The following is a 21962-nucleotide window of genomic DNA, read 5'->3' on the forward strand; positions in this document are numbered from 1 at the left end:
CTCTCTCTCTCTCTCTCTCTCTCTCTCTCTCTCTCTCTCTCTCTCTCTCCTCACCTTCCCCTTCTCGTTTTTTTTTCCACCAGAGCATCTCTCTCCTTCTGCTCTCCCTCTTTTCTACACCGCCCACTCCTTCCCAACCATTGATCCAACCACTCACCGCCGCCTCGCCGGCCCCTTCGCCTCATCGCATCGCCCCGCTGCGCTTTTCTGCATTTTCTTTTTTTTTTAAAGGGCAGAAGAAACCGCACATTTGGACCAAATATATATATTAAAAAAGGGAAGACAGAGACGCAAAACAAAAACACCACCACCATGGCGACCACCGAGGATAAACCGGCTAACAAGGAGAACACGTCCAGCTGGAAGGACTCCATCTACAACCCGAGGACCGGGGAGCTGCTGGGACGCACGGCCAGCAGCTGGGGTAAGGATCCCCGTCACACTGCACCCAATCAGGGGATGAGCGGACTCTGCATTTGGTCCCTTTTTTAAAAAATCCATATCAAATCATTATAGAGGTGTTCCTCTTCAATCTCTATCTATGCATTTATATATATGTGCCTGTGTGTTAGTGTGTGCAATACAATGACTGCCATGTAGATAATGGATTAGCTGAGGGGCCATCACAGGCCTACATGAAGGTGTAAAGGAGAAGCCTCTACCAAGAGGCTCACCAAGATGTATGATGCTATGAAAGGTGTGTGTGCGTGCGTGTGTGTGTGTGCGCACCAGCCTCTGTTTAGTCAGAAATAACCAGGTGATGAGGATGATGATGATGATGATGATGAGCATCTTCTTATTAATATTTATCATTTGTATTAATAGGATTACCAGGGAAATCACATTCTCACGGTAGACCGCAGCTGATGATGAAACCCCCCATCATTACCTAATCATATGAGAAGAGAGTGCTCCAGCCTCCCCGAGCTGAATCCATAGCTGATACAGGCCACACATTTTTATGTAATGATCCCCCAGTAAATTCCAGAGCGAGGTAGAACCACAGCACCCTCCCTCCAGCTGCCAGCTCCTATAGGCTAGCACACGGGCTGTCAGGCTGCCTGGGCCCCTGTGCTGCTGTGCAGTAGGATGCTCCATTGCAGTTGCATGGCCGCCCACATTAGCATGCCTGTCAAGGTCAAATGGGATTCCCCTCTCTCCTCTTTCTCTCTCTTTCACGCACTAGGCAGGTGCATTGTGGGACACTGTTGAAGAGGAATGAGAGAGAGGGGGGGAGGGTTGTACAGCAAGAAGCTGAGGGGTCCATCCCTTCTTTTTGCCTGTCAACTTAGAGGGCATCCGTGCTGTGAGAGCCTGGATGGTGGTGAACCATTTTGACTCAGATCTTTCCATAGCTATGACCCCCTTTCTTTTTCCCCCTCCTCCTCTCCAGGATGGAGGAGGCAGCAGCTGCTCTGAGCGCTGCAGCATCTTCCCTCAAACTTACAGTGTTTTTTAAATGGAGCATCTCTTGCTGTGAATGCTGGCTCCACGTTTGTTAGCACTGAGCAGCATTTCCCCCCTTGTTCCAAAATGGTTCCTCTCAAAGGGATAGTACACTCAAATGACAGCTTTCTCCAGGCTGCAGCCGAGGAGCGGTAAAAGAACATCTGAAGGCATTTGTCCAAGCCTGTGTGAGGTTAAAGCTTGTAGTTAATAATACATGTCCCCTCTCTGCCTCCTTCCCTCGTTATGTCTAATTTCTCCTTCTTTTCTCCTTGTCTTTCTCTTATCTTCCTCCAGGCCTCATCCTGCTGTTCTACCTGGTTTTCTACTGTTTCTTGGCCGGCATGTTCGCCCTGACCATGTGGGTGATGCTGCTCACTCTGGATGACTATGTGCCAAAGTACAGAGACCGCGTCCCCACTCCAGGTTAGTGTGTCTGGACGGTCAGTGTATAGAGCTGGGGCTGTCAGGTACTGTAACTGGCAGCGTTTCTCTTTGAGCCATTCATTATTCATACTTGCACCAATGAGATGCTGTCACAATAATGTACTACATTACAGCTGCTTTTTGCATCGACCTGTTTTGAAGTCTGATCCTGTGAGATAACATGAGTGCAGCTGGACGGAGAATTGCTTGTGCATTAGTTTCTCTTGTTGGAATCACTTACAATGTTTACTTTACTTTACGTCTCTGTTGCAGGGCTGGTGATTCGACCCAACACTCTGGATATCGCATTCAACAAATCCGACCCGCAACAGTACTCTCAGTACGTCCAACACCTGGAGTCCTTCCTGCAAAGTAAGTGCAAGTCTCCCCCAAAACACGGATAAATAAACCCGGATAATAACATTAATTCCACTCTCCACACTATGCATCTCTATCTTTCTCTCAGGATATAACGAAACAGAGCAGGAGAAGAATGAGGAGTGCATTCAAGGACAACATTTTCTGCAGGACGACACTGAGGACATGACGAAGAAAGCTTGCCGCTTCAAGAGATCCTCCCTGAGTCTTTGCTCCGGCCTGTCTGACACCAACTTTGGATATTCTGAGGGAAAACCGTGCGTGCTGCTGAAAATGAACAGGGTAACGCGCACTTCCACTTTGACTGATACGTGCTTGTGGTCAGAAGCCTAAGAATTGTCTCACTTTATTACATTAATTTCTTTCAACCTTTTCCTCCTCTCTGCTTCCTTCAAATCCACATTGTTTTAGTCCCCAAAATAATACAAAAAAAAATGTAAGTTTGTTTTTCCCCCTAAAATTCTCTACTCTTCCTGTCTCCTTCATAGATCATTGGCCTGTTGCCGCGCGGGAAGCCTTACATCAGCTGCGCAATAAAAGTAAACCCGTTTGTCCTGACTATGCACGTGCCACTTGCTTGTATGTGTTTTGTTTTCCTTTTTTATTTCTCTCATACAAAAATCTCAAAGTCTCAATATTTTCTTTCTGTTCATCTTTCTTTCGTTTTTTCCTTCTTTTTTTGTTTGTGTTTTCTTGTGTGTGATTTCTTTCTGCATGCTGTCTCTGATGGCCTTAGGGTAAGAGACATACAGTATGTAAATGATGAGGATTAAGGCCAGTAGGGGTGTTAGCACATTTCATTATGTAACATCATGCAGGTGCCTCTTAACTCATCTCAGTGTCATTTTTCAAGTCGTTTTAATCTGCGTTATTTTCAGCCTCAAACGTCCTTTTCGCAGATTAAAGCAGAACACGACACGTTTTCCACGTAGTCGTTCAAACATCTTCAATAAACAGCAGAGTCATTGCTTTTCCTTTTTTTCCCCACGTCCTGTCTCATGTGTTCTTGCAAATATGATAATAATGCAACATAATGCATTTCTTTAAGGCCACACGCTTAAACAATTGTTCTCCTCCACAGAAAGACACTCCCGTACAGATGCATTATTTCCCCAGAGAAGGCCTTGTTGATCAGATGTACTTCCCCTACTACGGCAAGAAAGCTCACGTAAGTACTCATCCCCCAGTCCGATCATGTCGGCTTACGTCGACACGTTGACACATTATTGACAGACGGCCGCCTCTTTCCCCTGACGCAGGAGAGCTACGTTCAGCCCCTGGTGGCCGTGAAGCTGCTGCTCAACAAGGAGGACTACAACAAGGAGCTGACGGTGGAGTGCAAGATAGAGGGCTCCGACCTCAACAACAACGACGATAGGGATAAGTTCCTGGGTCGCGTCATCTTCAGGATCAAGGTGGTCGAGTAAGAGGACGGCCGGTAGAAGGGAAACCGGGTGCAGAGGCTGCCCATGTTTGATAAGGATTTATGTTTAAAGATTAAAAAGAACAAAAAAAAAACGAAAAGGAAGGAAGTGTCAGATGTGTCTCAAAGACTGCATGTTGGGATGGGGCCGAAGCGTTAAATGCAGATGGTTTTGGCTTCCGGTTGATACAGATTTATGGAATGTTGCTTTGCTGACATTTGTGACTCTTCTTTCCTTCACGATTCCTTGCTGACCTCCTCAAAGATTCCCAGAACAAGACACAGGCTCAGCTCCTCCCTATCCATCCATCCATCCATCCACCCATCCGTCCTTTCATACCTCCACCCGTTGCACTGCTCATCCTCCACTCAGTTTATTTTTTATTTTAGTATTGATGTGACTAGGTAACTTATTGCCATTGCAACCAAGCCATTTGGAGCTATTGTGTAGTTGCTGATACGACTTTCTTTTCAATGTTCTTTCGATTTTTTTCCTCCTGCCAGGAAAGGAGTATTGTTTTCATCTCTCCGACCTGTATGAGCGTCTGTATCATCGCTGACGTTGAGAGGATTTGGATCTTGCTGTATAGTGTATCTGAGAAAGTAGTGGGTTTCCGACACATCTCCAGAGTATTCACATTTTTCACATCACAAAGATTTCATAGGATCGTACCTTGATAATCAAGTATAGCCACTGTATCCCTGTATATTGAATTCCAATTACAAGAGTCCATTTCGACATATAAATACATTGTGATCCTGACCATAGTTAGGGAATTATAGATAGATCTTTGTGTTGTGGCCTCCGTTGCCACAACCCAGTCTCGTGCTGTCTGTCCGTCTGTCCGTCTGCATGTCCGTCTGTCCGTCTGCCTGTCTTCCTGTTTACTCACCTCTCCACTGCAATAGCCGACATGTGTGTGAGCCCTCCAGGACGGGATAGAGTTGTCTCGCTTCACCTCGCACGGTGCTGCGTTTTGTCGCTGATGACTGAGGCCACACTCACACACAAACACAAACACGCACACACACAGAAGGTACAGTGTTGAAATGCTCTTTAGGCGGAGAGGTGCTGGAGGAGGTTCACTGTAACTTTGTACTGTATATCTTTACGTGATCTGTATATCTCTCTGGGTCTCAAAGATTGTTTGTTAGTTTTCTCTCTTCTTCAGCCTGTTGATCTGATTGTCTGCCAATCTATTACTCTTCAATGTATATATATAATACACTATCATATTTACTTAATTCACACTGTATTTTTGTCACAAAACACAATGTCTGTGCACTGTAAAGAAATCATTTAAGCAAAGATTTACAGGAAATTATCTTATTCAAAGCTATGTTTACACAGTCTTAAAAGGAACCCGCATTTGAAAGAACAACTTGTAACATCTCTTCAGGGTGCCTTAAGACCCGATGAAATAAATTGTGGAATAAAAGTGATTTTGAAGAAAAATGTTTCTCCTTCTTCATTTCTTAACCAAGCTGTAGCTTTTTGACAATGGTGGAAATAGTATTCAGTCCCTCTAGTAATGTTTCAAACTCAAGAATCTAAAAATTAAAAAGTCTTGAATTCAAAATCATATTTATATAAAACTACAGAAGCATCACAAGATAAACTTGCATGAGATGATTTATGCGTTGGAGAAAATAAAAAACAGGAAGCAATCATCTTTTGGACTTTTCTGTTTTCTTTTACTCTGAAATGAATATGGGTGTAAAATGAGATTATCTAACACAAAAGAATTTGAATTGAAAGCATGTTGTTTAAAGTGAGGAGGAACCATGCAGGTTGAATGAGCAAACCTGCAGCCACACGAGGGCACCACAAACAAGCCACAGGGATTAAATGTGTGAGTGGCGCTGCCCGCAGGCCTGATAACAGTAAGTGTCTATCAAAAGAAGAGATAGGATCTTATTGGCTGAACCCCTTTCTTATGTTGTTAATGGTTCCAAACCACATCTTTAAGCTTGATTCAGCAGTTATGTCAGATGCTTTGACCCACATAGTCTTACTGCATTTTTCATTATTGAGAGGTTTTCTGAGCCATAAACTGCAGCCTAATCACTGTGTCAATAGTTTTAAACTATTGGTGGAGATCAGATTATATCACATCGGTATTAAAAGAAATCCGATCACACCTGTCTGCTCTAATTTGACTGCTCCTCCATCCATCCGGCTCCCACCGCCCCCTGAGGCAGCAGCTCTGCCCTTCACTGTGAACAGCAGTGTGTACCCGACTCCTGCTCTACGTGAGATAATCTCTTGGGGTTTAGCTGACCCAAGAATCCACCTTAGTGCCTCCTAAGCTCTTACTGTCCTTGAGTTTGAAGGCTATAAACAAGTGGTGTCTGAGACAAAGGAAAATAAATATTTTCATCTGTCTGTTCAAAAAGTGGGCAAAAATATGCTGTAAATGTTGTAAATGTAATAGTACCTAAATTCCGAGCTGGAAAAGGACCCTTGTGAGCGTATCCTCTATAATTACGTTGCAACGATTTGCTAGACTCCATCGGTAGGTTCGGTTTCCCCGAATTTTAGGCACTTACATGCAACATTACAATTGTCTTTTAATTTCTTCCATACAGTAAATAATTAGCCCAGCTCTGTAGCTGCCGATTTTTCCTCAGATCCTTCACTTGGCAGTAACACTGCAGAACCTGAGGGCCTCCGAAGCTGATTTAAGAAAAGAGGACTCAAGGATAACACTGGTTATCGCCTTATCAGCTAAGAGTTGAACTTGCCAATTTGTGGCGGCCTGGAGCACAGCCTGGCTATAGTCAGCACCCTGCAAGGGATTAATGCAGCTGATATCTTTAGGTTTTACTCCAAGATTTGTCAGCAGCACTTTCCTCCGTATAATAATACAACCATGTGTAATAGGGACATTTGCAAGACCCCAGCGAATAAAACCGAAACATTCATGACCACAGAAAAGAAACAGGTTTTAAAAGAAATATTTTAATTTATTCAAACGATTGAAGATTCAAGGAAATTCCTGCTTTACAATCTGACATTTCTATCGTAGCAATTCCTCTGATGTTATATTTACAAGTACATGTATCATATATGTTTATATTGTATTAACATAAACTGTAAAAACTCAACTCTTGAAATTTAAAAACAATTAATTACCCTGAGACAAGTAAACAAGAATAAAAATGATTTTCATTTTGAACTACCCCAAGTCTCTAAAAAGTAAATTCAGCTTCACAACCACAGCAGTGGATTCTTTTATTTTTTTTTATTTTTTCTCAGAATCTGGCTAGTTTGAGTTATTTATACTCATCTCAAACTAAGAAAAAAAGCCCTGAAATATCAGTGTTTCAGGGCCGTGAACGGGGGCATCCTGCACATTTCTGGTACAGGAACTTACTGTCCAATTCCTCTAAGTCTTCCACATCTTCCACATGCAGCAGTGACCTGCTGTTTCTGCTCTCCTTTCTCTCCCAGCATCCCGGGGCTACACAGTTTCCACTTCCTCACCGAGCTGAGCCTCATAGCACCGACAGTAGAGGGACTCGGTGAAAAGGGGGGTTCAGTATTTTTCATTTCCTTTTAAAACAAATCCTACTTTTAATACTTACATCTTCTTCTTTATCTCTGTGCATAGATAAATATATTTCTTTATATACAATACAAACAGTTGCAACCATTTTTTTCATAGATTTTTATAAAACTAAAATGTCGAACCAAGGGAAAAAATCACCTGGATGTAAATGCAGTGATCGGCCTTAATTAGAAGGTTTAATATCACCACATATAAAATGAAAGGTGAGAACTATTTCTGCCATGTGAGGTTAAAAAGCACTTTTTGTAGTAGAAACAGTGAGACCTTGTGATTGTATCAATAAAGGGCAGGGGAGGGAGGGAGAGTGCTAAAAAATACTATAAAATTTACACAGTCCACTAGAAGATACTCAAACTGAGCAGTTTCATAGAGGACTTGTGCTTGTTCCAATTTGTTTAAAGATTAGTGCTGAATGCATCAGCATTGCTTATCGTTCTATTGCAAATACTTTTAGCTTGGATTTGTAGAGTTTCTTCATAAAGTTATATCGTATTTACTATGGTATTTCTGGCACCAAGGCCTTTATCTTACTCCTCTAACACTAGTATTCTTTATCAACAGGTTCCAAACTTACGTTTTTTGGAGTCTACATCATTAGAACTGCAAGAGAAGCTGTGAACCAGAAAGAAAATGCTCAAAATACATCATCACATGTTCCATGTTTTACTGGACCTCACCCTGAAAGCAGTAGATCTCTAAACCATGAGCATACATTCAAGTCAGGGACGTTTTTCTAAACGACGCTGGCGCTCGCATGTTTCATGAAACAGGATCCTGCAATATTAGTGAGAGAACAAACAAAATATAGAGCGTTATGACTGGCATGTGATACATCAAACACGTGGTTGTTGCTGCTCACAGCAATATACATGTGCCAGACTTCTTCTCGTCATCTACATCTCCTCCACCCTCTTTCCTGTTGGGATCACTGAGCTCATCAAATAGTCCAGTGTCAATCATTTCCTGCTGCCACGGGATGGGCACAGCGCCAGTGCTAAACTCCTTGAAGAATTTGTCGTCCTTGGTGTCAAACTCAATGCCCTTGATCTCCGAGAACTCTGCAATGTCGCCGGTGTCCTTGGCGTAGACGACGTTGGGCTTGGGTACCCAAGGAGGATCCACCAGCCCGGCCTCCAGGCGGGGGAAGTTGATGGCCTTGAACCAGTTGTGCTTCCTGGGATCCTCCAGGTTGTTCCTAAAGAGAAGCAAAAAAAAAAGTCTTCTCTGTCAGATTTTCAAGATTGCGATGTCGGATTTTATGAAAGAAGAACAAAGTCGTGCAAAACTTTGGTTACAGTTGAGGTAAAGGGTTTCTCAACAGTTCATTTCCACTAAGCTTTCCTATACAACCATATTATACGTGGACGTGACCTTTTTGAGAAATTAACTACAAAAGAAGAATTTAATTTCACTAAGCCATTGTGAACAGCCATTAACACTATGTTTCTTGCTAAAGGCTATACAGAATACAAGACCCTCTTACTTCACGCCCAGGCGCTCTTCGATTTTCTTCTTCAGGAACTGCTGGATGATGTCCTTGGTGGTGGCGTCAAAGCACTTGTGCTCCCACTTTGGCTCCTCATTGAGGATGCGACGCTGCACCTCCTCCTTCTCCACCTTCTCCTTCTTGGCCTCGGCGCCTTTGAAAGGTGTGTAGCCGGCCACCATCTCATAGATACTGCAGCCCAGGGCCCACCAGTCCACTGACGTCCTGTACGGGGTTTTGTTCAGGAGCTCAGGGGCCATGTATGCTCCAGTGCCAGCCTGAGGAAGGGAGAGGCGGTCAGGAGGGAAGACTGGAAATAGGGTTCACCTATAAATGCCGTTATAGTACATTTGAAGATGCTTGAATGCATAGTGTTGTGTGTATGTTTAGACGATTTCAGATTCTCCGTGCAGGATAAGGAAATTAACAGATTTATGTATAGTTCAGAAACACGAGCAATGCAAACAGTGCAAAACTTAGTTCCTGTAAAGACATAGAGAACGGAGAGAGGGACTTGTGGAACAATAGACTTTTAAAGAACAACATTTGAACTAAATGTGTTGCCTGGTTTACAAGAAACCTTAATCTAGTTTTCGCCATCTTCACCTTTCCCTCTCTGGGCAACTCTGTCCCGGCTCCTCTGCACCCCTCCCCCCGTGGCTCCCTGCATCTCCCTGTACGACCTCATCCGCAGCCTCGGAGCAGGAGCTTAATCTTAATGCTAAGCCTACTACCTGTCAAGAGTCATATGTGTCTACACGCTGACAGAGCTGTCCAGCCTCCTGCATAAAGACCGTCCATTTCTGGATGTGATCGCCACCAGCAGAATTACACAACAGCCAAAACATGAACAATGCACACACATGCTGTGAACAGGCATAGAGCCTGGATCTTAATCTGGCAGGGACCCTGTTTCAAAAATCGTTTTCAGGTGAGATTGGTGCCGGTGAGGCGATATATAAACAGTAGCTATCATAAGAACTGTAGGATGCATTGTCCTTTTATAGCCAATTTGCTATAAGATATTTAGTCTCTGCTACTGTTATACTGATATAAAGTATGGTGTGATACGGCTTGGCCAAGGATGTGACTGGACCAGCCGCCCTGACTGATTAGTGAAGGTATGATAGTACAACTCCATTGACCAAACTTAAGCTTAAAGGCTACTAAAAGGTTTGCATGCAAAACCTTTTAGTCTATGAAAAATCTATTATACGTTTGCGTTATCACAAACGTCTTCCATATGTGTTGTGTGTGTGTGTGTGTGTGTGTGTGTGTGTGTGTGTGTGTGTGTGTTGGTAAACTTATAAAGAAAAACTTACTAACAAAGAAAGAAACTGCACTCTCTGGTTACTCAAGTGTTTTCATGTACGACCGCACGATAAAGTTATAACAAGAGTTAATCCGATCTTGGTTCATGCGAAGGGACCCATCTGTAGATATTTTTCAGCTGGGTTGAAGTGACCTTGTTTGCAAACTACCATGTCTAAACATACTCAGTGTAGGTTTTTTACCTGGATCTGACCATCTAGTCGGGGACAGACTTGTGTAATGCTCACTAAGAGGATTTGGGGACCAAAGCCAGCCTTGCCTATAGAAGGTTAGCCCAGTCACTTTGGCTGGCTGAGGAGCATCAGTGTACTGGATAATGAGCTTACTGGACCTTCATAGAGCTAAGAGCTTACTCTTTGATGCCACAAGGCCTAAGGAGACCCTGCAGCAAACTTTCTATCTTTTTTCAGGTCATCCATAGGTTAGCACAGGTATGTGATGTAATGTTTGAAGATAATGTTGCATAGATTAGGCAGGCGGATTTTAAAAGGTTGTGGCCATCCACCGTGTTTGTTCATTATTAAAGCAGTGTTTGACCTGAGTGTCTACCACAATGCACTGTCACAGTGATAATGACTTGTGCTTTGCAAATTGTCATGTAACCTGCAGTTAGATGCAAGAACACCCTTGTGTAGCCAGTGTGGTTTCACATTAAACTGAACTCACTATTTTTCTCAAGGCAAGAAGAAGAATTACAGGGTTTGTGAAGAATTGTGGGAAGAAACTTCCGTACAACATTCTCCAGGTAACACCTTCACAAAACTAACAAAATCTGTGCCTCCAAGTCACTGACAGAAATGTTCATACACTTATCGAAACGCTTTATCAAACACTGGACCTCTGAGTTCTGTAACAGAGCCCCTACATAGGTCCGTAGCCTATAAATGGCCATCGTATAATCTGACTGCTAAAGGATCAAATGAGTTATATAATGGATTCAGAGACTCTCATTGCACAGATCTTTAAGCTTTCCAGTAATCCCTGTCCGGATTTAAAGCAAAAACCCCCAACAAGATTGACAACCTGTCCAAGAACCTGAGTTCAGGTTTTAGCCTTAGCCTCATTCTGCTGATAAATTAACAAAGACAGGAACCAGTGGTCTCTGGGCTCGTGGTCTTCTGTTCTGTTGCAGATTGTGTGTGGATGTTTGTGGTCTTAAACGTAGTCCAAGCATACAGATGATGACTTGACTAAAATATTTCAGTTGCACAGAATTGGGGTTGATTTTATTTGCCCATTGGTGTATTGTACAAGTCTAACAAGGATCCAATTAATCATCGCGGTTATTACCCAGCTAGGTGTTCTCATCTTAACAGCACCCCAATGGTTTGAGAGTGCAACTTGGTGTACTCAGTGCACCCGTTTGTTGTCTTTCAAAAGCCATTTGATTGTCGTGGGCGCATCTACTCACCATCTGAGTGACTGTCTTCCCTGGAACAATCTCAATGGCCAGACCCAAATCTGAAAGTCGGCACTGGCCTAGGCTGTCCAGCAACACGTTCTCCGGCTTCATATCACGATAAACGATATCCATGTCGTGCAGATGCAGAATGCCGGTGGTGATCTGCGCTGTGTAGTGGATGATGCGCTTCATCTCGATGCCCTTGTCTACACCCTTGCCATCATAGCCTATGTTGTAAATGTGGTACTTGAGGTCTCCTCCATTCATCAGGGTCATGACAAGGCACAGGTGGGTCTTGCTGTCGTAAGCGTAGGCCAAGTTGACCAGAAACAGACTGTTAACCTTCTCCAAGATCTTCTTCTCTAGCAGGGCCATCTTCTCGCCATTCTTCTTCTTCAGTCGCCTTTTACACAGCTTCTTGCAGGCGTACATCTGGCCTGTGTTCTTCACCTGTACAGCGCATACCTTGAGGAAGACAAATTTGAAAGTATTTTTTACTGCCACTGTACAAGCTGTTCTCCTTATTGATTGATTAGAATCAATCCCACCACGCATGGTACCAGAGTGACATGCTGACCGTAACCATTGCACAACACTGATCAGTAGTGACTACTACTCATGCTCCGTTTGAAACAGTGATTGGAATGAACATTTCTCTTAGGGAAACTTTAAAAAATAAAAAAGGATCTTCAGTATTACGGCAGTAAAATAAATTTGCCCGATACTCTAAATCCTCAATCTACTATGTCATCACATCTTTTAATATTGATATATTCAGATATCAAAAAAGCAATCATGTGGTTTGTATAACTTTGAACCACTGTACATGAGTGTTTCTCCTAAAGAAAACAGTATTGTACAATCACAATAGATTTAGACAACAGCAAAACAGTAATTTTCAACTTCTTACATAGCATTTATGACACAAGTTGTACAAGTTCTTCTCGGTTGTACACGTAGGCTTTTTGCTAAGAGCTTGACGGAGTGAAGGGGTTCCCTTAAGGGTTGATTGTAGGTCCTCCGTTTTTTTACAATTCATATCAGAAATCTTTAAAAATATTAACAGAGATTACACAATCTTATATGCATCTGACTTGTTCAGCTTGATATATCTCATTCACAGGAACACTGCTTCTAGAGCTTGCAATTTACATAGTTACCTGAAGAGAAATTTTGACTTTTTCATTTGTCCACATAAAGTTCATCATTTAAAACAGAACCATTAAACAAAGTTTCCGGGGTTTTTTTCTCTCGATTTTATATTCGCTAGGTAGGTTGTGCCTGTATACCAGATATCTTCATGGTCACCTTGAGACAAGGTAAATCCTCACGTATGCAACGTTGGACCACTTGTGCTATACTATCCTTTTGTAACGCACCTACGTTCCTACTTCAGGTTTTTCCAAAGACACTGACACTGCACAACTGTGATTTGCTCAACTAGAGCTCTATCATTACAATTTCAAAAGATACTGAATGCATATTATCTTGCAATTTTAGCTTATGTTTTAAAAAATATAGATGTAATACACATTTTTTTTAATTGATTACGCCATCTTACCTGAGGAGACTCATTCAACCAAGGTTTATAGATTTTAAAGATAATTCATTTGCCATAACACATATTTCTACATATTGAATAAAATGTTTGCATGCTTACCTCTCCAAAGCCTCCTTTTCCCAGAGTCCTGAACTCATAGAAGTATTTGTCACTGATGGGCTGTTTCTCATACTCTTTCCATTGGAGGAATTTATCAAAGAATGGACTGGCTTGGTAAGTTGAGAAGGGTTTGTCCTTCAGAAATTCTCTTACACCATCCTGGACTTTGCCTTTCATCACCTCCTCAAAGTTGGCATCTGTCACAGACTTGCATTTGTCAGCAATCTCCCCGGTAAGAAATGAGAGGTAGGTCTTGGAATCAGTCTTGCAAAACTTCTTGATGATGTTTTGGCGTGCCTTTTCCTTGACTGCACCTTCAGCCAGGTCCCAGTCATACAGCTCATCCAGGAAATCAGCAGCAAGCTTGAACTCAGCGTTACTTGAAAGGAACTCACGGAAATACTTTTTGCCAATAGGCTGCCTTTCGCAAAGCAACGTAAAGTCCTTCTCAATGGCGGCTCTTACTGTTGCACATTGCTCAGTCTTGGGGAGAGCTAAGCTGCGGCGCCGCTTTCTCATCTCCTTGTCATCACCACCCTGGGCTTTTAGGTAGGCCGTGTTAGCCACCAGGTTATCCAGTCCCCCCATGTCACACATCTTGGCGGCTGTATGTGGTCTGTCCCCCCTCAGAAACTGGAATCTTCAGTGGCTCCCCAGGGATACCCTCTTTCAATCGACGTGGCTTCTTTCAGAATCTGTGTGTCTGTGTGAGAGTGCAATTCTCTCTGAAGCCAGCGTGCAAATGAGCTCCTTCGCCCAACCTACCTGCAAACCTAAGACACACTGACACACCCAGTAATTACTCATTTAGAATTAAATACCAGGGAGGGATTTTGGCTTAAGGATCTTTGTGTGGCCTATTCGAGGATGCTGTGCACGTAAAGGGAATCATAAGCGGGCTCTATCCTAAGAGGCTTTGTAGCCCTCTATATTTGTTCATGGTGTTCAGTAGTCTCCATCAGTGGTCCAATGTCTTGTTAGCTATGCATTTCATGGTGAGATGAAGCAAAAGTAAAAGAGGCTGAAGATGCCCTGGAAATAGCATGAGGCCTTTCAAAATAACTGTCATTGTACTTTCTGGAGAAAGTCTCTACATTTGATTCGATAACATATGGATATAAATGTTTATTTGGAGCCTTGAGCAGAATAAAGATGACCTTAATTGAAGAAGTCATTATAGAGATTCATGGCTCTAGGACATGGCTGTATAAGCTCATGCATCCTCATGTCCCTCTCTGTCCTGCTCCCAGTCTCAACAGAGCAGCTACTTCAGAGAGCTTACTCATCCCCTGTCTGCTTCGCTCTCTGACCTCACACTGTTTCATTGACCACACCTTTACAATGACAGCAACTTTGAACATTTTAGAAAATCTGCTGAACATTACAGAGCATTATTACCTCCACCAAGGAGGTCATAACAGACATTAGTCTGTCTGTTAGCAGGACTACGCAAAAAACGACACACATTCTTGAAACTTGGTGGAAGGGTTGGAACGGGCCATGGAAGACCCCATTCAATTTTGGGGTTGAGGATTTGATTAGGGGGTGGATACACTTTTTTAAACATTGCCAGATTGGGCAGAGGGATGTCTGCTATGTTCTACTGTGACAAAGTTTACTTGTCATGTTAGGACTATCATTACAAGTATGTAAATACTAATCCAGATGAATACAGATAAGATATGTCAAACTCAAATGTTCTCCTCAGGGAATTTCAAAATGTTGTATTTATAATATAATCCAAAATACTGATTAACACGCCATTAAACAGCAATTTTACATCGAGTCTCCGTTTAATAGAGATGTGGATAACAGCTTTCTACACTTACACACGTCTGCTATATGTTTTTGATTTGGAGAAGTAATGCATTCATGTCTATGGAGAAACATTAGGTGCCCAGTGGGACGCTGTAAGGAATATCAGTAATAACAGAGTAAGTGCTTGGTGAGTATGAGATCACAATAGTTGCTTTCTTTACCATCAATTAATTTTTGCTCCATTTATCCACTAAGCAACAACACAAAATAAAAATAAAATTTGAACACAAGTTTTTTCCCAAATTCCCACACTACATATATTTCATGTAACAAGCAACAATGTAGCATTGGTTATGAAAATCACGAGTCACCACAGACACTCAGGGGATCAGATCATTGTGGGAGCAAAGCTTGTTTCTAAGGGTTTTATGATAAACAGCCTGAGGACAGAACTGGGACAGAACTGAAGACCTGTGATGCAGCTGGTAACTAACAGCGATGCGATGCCACACACACACACACACACACACACACACACACACACACACACACACACACACACACGAGAGGAAACCCAAAACTTTTCAGACAAACACCAGTGTGTTACATTTCCTTGTATGTGAATCCGCTGTCTCCTTTTATTACAGCTGCATTAGCTGCTGCAGCACATTTCTCACACCAGACGGGCCGTCATCATTTTTTACTTGTGTAATATGATGAATTGGTACTTTCTTTCCCCCATTGTTGCTGTTGGCGGCCACCCTACGCCACAACTATGGTGATGTGGGCTAATTCAGTGCGATTAACCTCAGATAATATTAGCTAATCCTCTCTCAAATGGTCTCAAGCCGTCAGCGCCCTGCAGTAGATCAGGGGCTTTGCTGGCCGTCAGAGAGCTCCAGACTCAGCCCTTTGACTTACAAATGCCCACGCTGACGCCCACACATGGAGCAAAAAAGATGGACGTGGGCAAAAGGTTGAAAATAAAAAGGAATGAAATAAACACAGCAATCAGTGAAATTATTTATAATTATTTCCCTCAGCTAAATTTAGATTTTAGTTGGATTTGTGCCAAGAGTAAAAGTGAAAAACAGCAAATGGTTAAATTGTAGGAAAGGAAGAAGGGACATAAGAGCAGTGAACAAGGACCTTTACCACAGATAAGGAGAGAGGCATCTTGATATACCTTGTGTAAAGAGACCTGCCGTAAATGTAAAATCCATCTTGTAAATGGATCAAAGTGTCAGTAAAGTGCAGAAGCCTCGTGACTGGATAAAAATAGGCCACAGGCTTCATCTTTACCGGGTCAGGAGAGTCAGAGGTGAACGGAGAACTCACACATCACTCTATGAGTTTCGCTTTTTACGCTACACTGGATCCCTGCAGAGCACTGGGACTGGCATCAAGGGTCCATCACAAATTAATGCATTCATTCAAGAAAAATGTATGTAGGGCACCAGCTTTTTAAAAAACTTGTAAAAAATGGAGTTATTATATAAATTAGAGATATTGAGAAATTGAGCAGAGGTGCATGCATACATACAAACACAAGAGCAACTGGTGTTCTTCTACGTCCCTGCTGTGATTCAGACGTATGATCTTTTCTGATTTTAGATGTTTTGCTCTTTGAGCTTCCTGCTCCTTCAACCTTGGGAGGATTACGCTGGACTGAGGAGGGAGTAAAGGTTAAGATGAACAGAGCATATCCTATTTTCCACATGGCCCACTACATGGTCTTTACGTGGGCTGACTATATCCTCTTATGGTCCCCCTTAAAGCTTTCCACAAGAAGAGGCAGTAGACGGAACATATTTACAGCAGAGCAGTGGGCAACGGTTACAAATCACTAGTGCAGAGAGTAAAAGGCTCCATTATGGAAATGTGTCTGTGGTCTTTCTCAATCATAATGATGTCATGTCAAATGAGGTTAACCAGGAAATTAAGTGACCACACACATTAATACAACACAACCACATGCACGGTAAAGGGTTGGATGCAAGCAGCGGGAGCACTGAAATGCTCCACGTTTAAGTAGCACTATATTTTACCAGGGTTTCTGCAGGTTTAGTTAAATTTTTGATTTTTTAATACCCTTTTTTAGGCCCTAATCAATAAAATTAGATATCAAGGAATATCAGAGTCATAGAATTACTCACATTTCCCAATAACTGAAGATAGAGTGAAGCAGCCGAGTAGAGAATTACCCTGGAAACACCACATTATCTTTAAAACCACAGGCAGAGACAATAGGAATCCATAGTCTGTCCCACAGCCGAGCTGAGAGCAGTCGTCAGTTCCACATTGGTCTAGGAGACAGTTCACTTCAAAAAACTAATTTTAAAGGACAACAGGTAGCTTTAAAGGCTTAAATAATGAAGACCTGCCTAAAAGTACATAATATTTAAACACTTTTCCAGACTTTTAAGACCCTTTGATGAAAAGGTGTCTTGTTGTGATTACTTCTCATAAAGAGGACTTACTCCACACACAACATGAGAATGAAGCAGACCAGGTGCTGAAGTGAAACCAGAGGAGTGTCAGCGGAGATAACGGCTTCAAAGTTCTTGTAGGTCAAAAAGGTCAGTGACTGACTGTTTTATTTGGTCTGAGGTGAAAATGCTCTGGACCCTGCTGTGAAGAGAGGAAACGAACTCTGAACAGAGCTGGAGCACGACGACCCAAATGTGTAGCGAGTGTTTGCAAGGAAATAACCCCGCTGCTAAAACTGTCTCAAGCATCGAAGTTTAAGTAACAAGTGCAGGGATATTATGTCAGAATCCAGTTTGATTTGTCTTTAATCAAACTGTCTTAAATTAAAAAAACTTGACGGCGACACTTGGCATATCTGCCAGCATACAGAGCATTTACCAGCATAGAGCAAAGCAATACAAGAGTCAGGCTAGTGATGATGTCAGTCTGAGCTCAGCACAGGATGGACCATTAGCACTAGCAGCTTGTGCCCCCTAGGGGACTGTTTATGTTTCTATGTGCACTACACTCATAATCCCATCAAATCTCACTCACATTATCTGTGTCCTCCAGGAATCCAAACCCTGATGTAACGGTAATTGACGGATGATAAATGCCAGAAATGCCTCTGAAACTGTGCTCGTCATTACTTTATATTTTAAATACACCTTTTATGGCCCTGTAAAGCACTTTGTGACTCTTGTATGTGAAAACAGCAATAACAATAAACTTTACTTACTTCTATTCTGTTAGTGATTGTGTCTTAATGTTATTACAGCTGCATTAACAGTCCTGATTATTTAAAAACATTTTATTCACCCATGTTTGGGGTTTTGTAACTTTATAACTACAATCATTAGCAGTACTTCACGTTTGTAAAAATGTTATAATGTACAGCCAAAGCTAAGTATATGTTAGAAGCTGTTAGAACAGATTCAAAGGCTCAGTTGTCCCTCCTGTCACTGGCTTTTTAAATGAATCTATGTGATTTATTTATTGTATTTATTTGCATTTATTGATTGTCTGTTGTCATCCACTTGTTGCTGGCTTTACAACAAATGAAGCTGTACTTTCTACTGTTCCAAATGAACTGCTCCCCTGCCACATGGAATAAAAACAATAACTTTTATCCTGATTAGAGTAAACACTGTACATATTACTTACATGTAGCCCCACAGTAAAGCATCATATTGATCATCTAAAAATTATACATTATCAAGTAATTATATATTTGCCATTAGTTACCATGATTGTGTTACCTCGAGACTCTGCTCAGAATTAGTTCAAGAATGACAGTAGCCACAGACAGTATAGCTTTATTTCTAAATTGAGAACATACAATATTCTTTACTGTAACTTGTGTATTATAATGAGCAATAAATATAGTATACAATTTCCTGCTATATCTTGTGTTGGTCTTATTAATGTCTATTAAATCAGAAAAGTCATGGCACAGTAGAAATACAAATTGAACAAATCCCCAAACATCCAATAACTAATACCTAACAATCATGTAAAAAATAAATTTGATAAAGAAAAGTTGGATGGGAGAGGAATGTGTGTATATGGCATACAAATATAACATTAGCCCTGAAAGAAACACTTTTCTCGGTACAAAGAAACAGAACAAAGTCAAAATTGGACAGAAGGCTCAGAGGTCCAGTATGCAGGATTTAGGGGGATCTCTTAGGAGACATGGCGTCTGTCATGTAGCACCACCATGGTACGACAGGACAGAGGACCTCTTGTATTTATATGTCACCTGAAGGCCACCGTAGATCTTCAAACACAGTATGATAGGCTGACAAAGGGAGGGTGAAACGAGAGGTCGGGGTTGCAATATGCAACTTCACCTTTAGATGCCACTGAATCCAACTCAACCTTCAGCTAGGTGTCATGCGTTTGTCTCAGTACTGTTGTCTCCTTTACCAATTACTCAATTCTGCACCAATGTACCCCCACAGTACCTCATTTCCTCACTGACTGGGATCAGGTGCAGCCTCAGGTTCAGGGCTGAGGTCAGGATCAACACCACGGTAAGAGTTGTGGTCAAAGCCAACGATGCCAGGATGACATTCTTCACTCCGAACTAGACGTCTGGTTTGTTTCTGAGCTTTCCTCAGAGACCTGTCTGCCCCTCGATCCTTAGCCTCCTGCGGCTGATCTTCTTCTGCAGCTGTAGCTTGCTGGTGAAGAAGATTTCGCGCCAGCCCTCCTCAAGAGCCAGAGACTCCACGTCAACTGGAACAGTGTTGCAGCGCCGCCGCACCGCCTGCTCCCAAAACTCCTCTGACCCACATAGCTGGTGAGCAAAATAAGAACAAGAACAAAAGACCAGATTTTGTTGCATTGAAGAATACACACTACTTTAGATATAATAAAAATGATGTATTCACAGGAGACAGGGGTAAAATAAAAAATGTGCAGGAATGAAACCTTAAATAATAGACTTTCTTATCTCAGGATACAATTTACTTCTAGTAGCATTTGTTTTGTGTCTCCATAAACTCACCTTCCTGAACCTACGTGACGTTCGTGCGAGCTGACCCACATCCTCTAGTTCAAGATAATTTATTATCCGCAGAAGCAAGAAGTCGGGCAGCTTGTCCAGATAATCAAAATGGCCTTGGCACAAAGCCTTGGTGTACTGAAGGATCGGACGGCCGAAAACCAAACCGACCTCACCTGGGAAGAAGCCCGTTATTTTAGCTGTCATTCTTACACAAGGATTCCATTTGTCATCTAAAACACTGAATAATAAAAAGCATTGATTTCTGTACATTTCTATTGCAAACAGAACTTACTAAAATAATGCTATGTATATTGTTCTAGGCTTATCAAAGTCCAGGGTTATTAGAAACTAGACGATATGTATTTAGGAATAAATTATAGACCATGTGCACTCTTTTTAACATCACTTGGCAAAACCCACCCAAACCTGTGAGCTGCCCTTACTAATTGGGCCCAAAGCCACTTTACAGCTTTTTCTGAACATATTCAAAAGCAGTTGTGACTTGTGTGGGTGGTCTCTGTTTAAAATGACTCCAAAGATATAACACTTTCCACAAACATAATTTACAGATCATGGTTACTCCTGCTGTTCATATCCATGTCCATATTATAGGAAAAGCTAATAACATTACCAGTCTGTTAATTATTAATCTACAACCATGCACAGATGCAAATTGGGAGATTTGTGGGATGTAGTGAAAACACAGCTGAGACTGTTCCCTGAGGTCCTTACTCTGCAGCCAAGTGTTGTCCAGGAACTGCTGGTGAGACTCCCTCAGCTCCCCAGGCTTGGCGTACCTGTCCACAGCTCGCAGAGATATCGTCCACCATCTCCATTTCACCTGGAAGTATACCAAGTATATAGTCAGAAATAATTGAACAAGCTATGAAAAACCCACGGCAACCCAACAGTGTTCAGGTATACTGCTGTGAAAATAAATCCACACACAAGACCAGTTAGCATACTCAATGGGATTGGTTACAATCATTATAGGAGGTTGTCCTTATTGTAATGACGGGAAAAGCGTATTCACAGTGGTAACAGTTATCAGGGATCAAACTCTTTTTGAGAAATCATCTTCCAGGACATTTTGCACCATGTCAACATATTGTCCTGAAGATACCCACTGTAGCTGGAAACCCAACAGTGTGTGTGTGTGTACTTGTAGGAGGACTTGCTTTTAAGGGTTAGGGCTCAAATTAGATTAAGGCTAGATATTCCATTGTGATGGTTAAGATTAGGGCAAGGGGCCAGTCCAGTATAATATAAATAATATATAAATAATTAGTCATAAAGGTTAGGGGTGAGATTTTGGTTAGACTGTCCACAATGAATGAAAGTCCTAACAGGAATAGTTGTGTGTGTGTGTGTGTGTGTGTGTGTGTGTGTGTGTGTGTGTGTGTGTGTGTAGCTTCTATCCTCCAACATAAAGTCGAGCTAACCAAGTTCACGCTAACCTTAACCCTGCTATGATTGTAGCAAGTCGAGCTAACGTCAGTTGAGTTATAGTGTAAACGTCCTTCAGTGGCGCCACGTCCGCTGCACCAGATATAAAAATCACGTGTTTCCCTCCATCAATACTCACATCGGACTTGGTGACAGTTAAATAGTAGAAGTTCTTATTGGGAGCAGGTCCTCGGCCACAGATTTCCAGCAGAGGGTCCGTAAGAAGGGACGCCATGTTGAAGTCTGGGCGTTGTCATGGCAACAGGGCTTTCTCAGTCAAGAAGTCGGAAAGAAAGTTGGCATCTTTTTTTAAAGTCAAAATTAAAGTAAACAAATAAAACTATGTTAAAAAACACAACTGAAAATGAATGAATCTCCATGGTTTCATGATATAACTTCTACATATAAATAAAGATAAGGGAATACACTCAGTTTTTTATTAATTGCACAATAAAAGTACTGCAGAGGATTACAGTACTTTTTAAAAATGTTCATCTTGAAAGATTACTTTGAGTTATTGCTCAGTTTGTGGCATAGTGTTAAACTATATATTCTTTATTCTACACTCTTTAATAGAAATTACATTAAGAAGATATGGATAACACTTAAAGGGGATTTAAGGTAACTTTCATTAAAAACACATTTGAAAAAA

The 21962-nt window shown here is 41.8% G+C and overlaps 3 protein-coding genes across 3 annotated transcripts; 1 reads left to right on the forward strand and 2 right to left on the reverse strand.

Moving 5' to 3' along the window:
• Window positions 1-40: 40 nt before the first annotated feature.
• atp1b3a (ATPase Na+/K+ transporting subunit beta 3a) lies at window positions 41-5129 on the forward strand. The gene is made up of 7 exons (XM_035171602.2): window positions 41-424; window positions 1744-1872; window positions 2146-2244; window positions 2339-2532; window positions 2739-2789; window positions 3332-3418; window positions 3510-5129. Exons 1-7 carry the CDS (start codon window positions 313-315, stop codon window positions 3675-3677), a joined length of 840 nt encoding a protein of 279 aa, XP_035027493.1. The 5' UTR covers window positions 41-312; the 3' UTR covers window positions 3678-5129.
• Window positions 5130-6619: 1490 nt separating this feature from the next.
• Window positions 6620-13914, reverse strand: grk7a (G protein-coupled receptor kinase 7a). The gene is made up of 4 exons (XM_035169320.2): window positions 13126-13914; window positions 11475-11930; window positions 8729-9009; window positions 6620-8440 (listed from the first exon to the last, which is right to left on the reverse strand). The coding sequence occupies exons 1-4, from the start codon at window positions 13720-13722 to the stop codon at window positions 8101-8103; spliced, it is 1674 nt and encodes a 557-aa protein (XP_035025211.1). The 5' UTR covers window positions 13723-13914; the 3' UTR covers window positions 6620-8100.
• Window positions 13915-19331: 5417 nt separating this feature from the next.
• On the reverse strand, window positions 19332-21603 carry fbxo36b (F-box protein 36b). The gene is made up of 4 exons (XM_035170659.2): window positions 21450-21603; window positions 20597-20705; window positions 19865-20037; window positions 19332-19654 (listed from the first exon to the last, which is right to left on the reverse strand). Exons 1-4 carry the CDS (start codon window positions 21543-21545, stop codon window positions 19472-19474), a joined length of 561 nt encoding a protein of 186 aa, XP_035026550.2. The 5' UTR covers window positions 21546-21603; the 3' UTR covers window positions 19332-19471.
• Between the last annotated feature and the right edge of the window lie 359 nt (window positions 21604-21962).

Source organism: Hippoglossus stenolepis, chromosome 11 (assembly GCF_022539355.2).
Source record: "Hippoglossus stenolepis isolate QCI-W04-F060 chromosome 11, HSTE1.2, whole genome shotgun sequence".
Lineage (NCBI taxonomy): Eukaryota > Metazoa > Chordata > Actinopteri > Pleuronectiformes > Pleuronectidae > Hippoglossus > Hippoglossus stenolepis.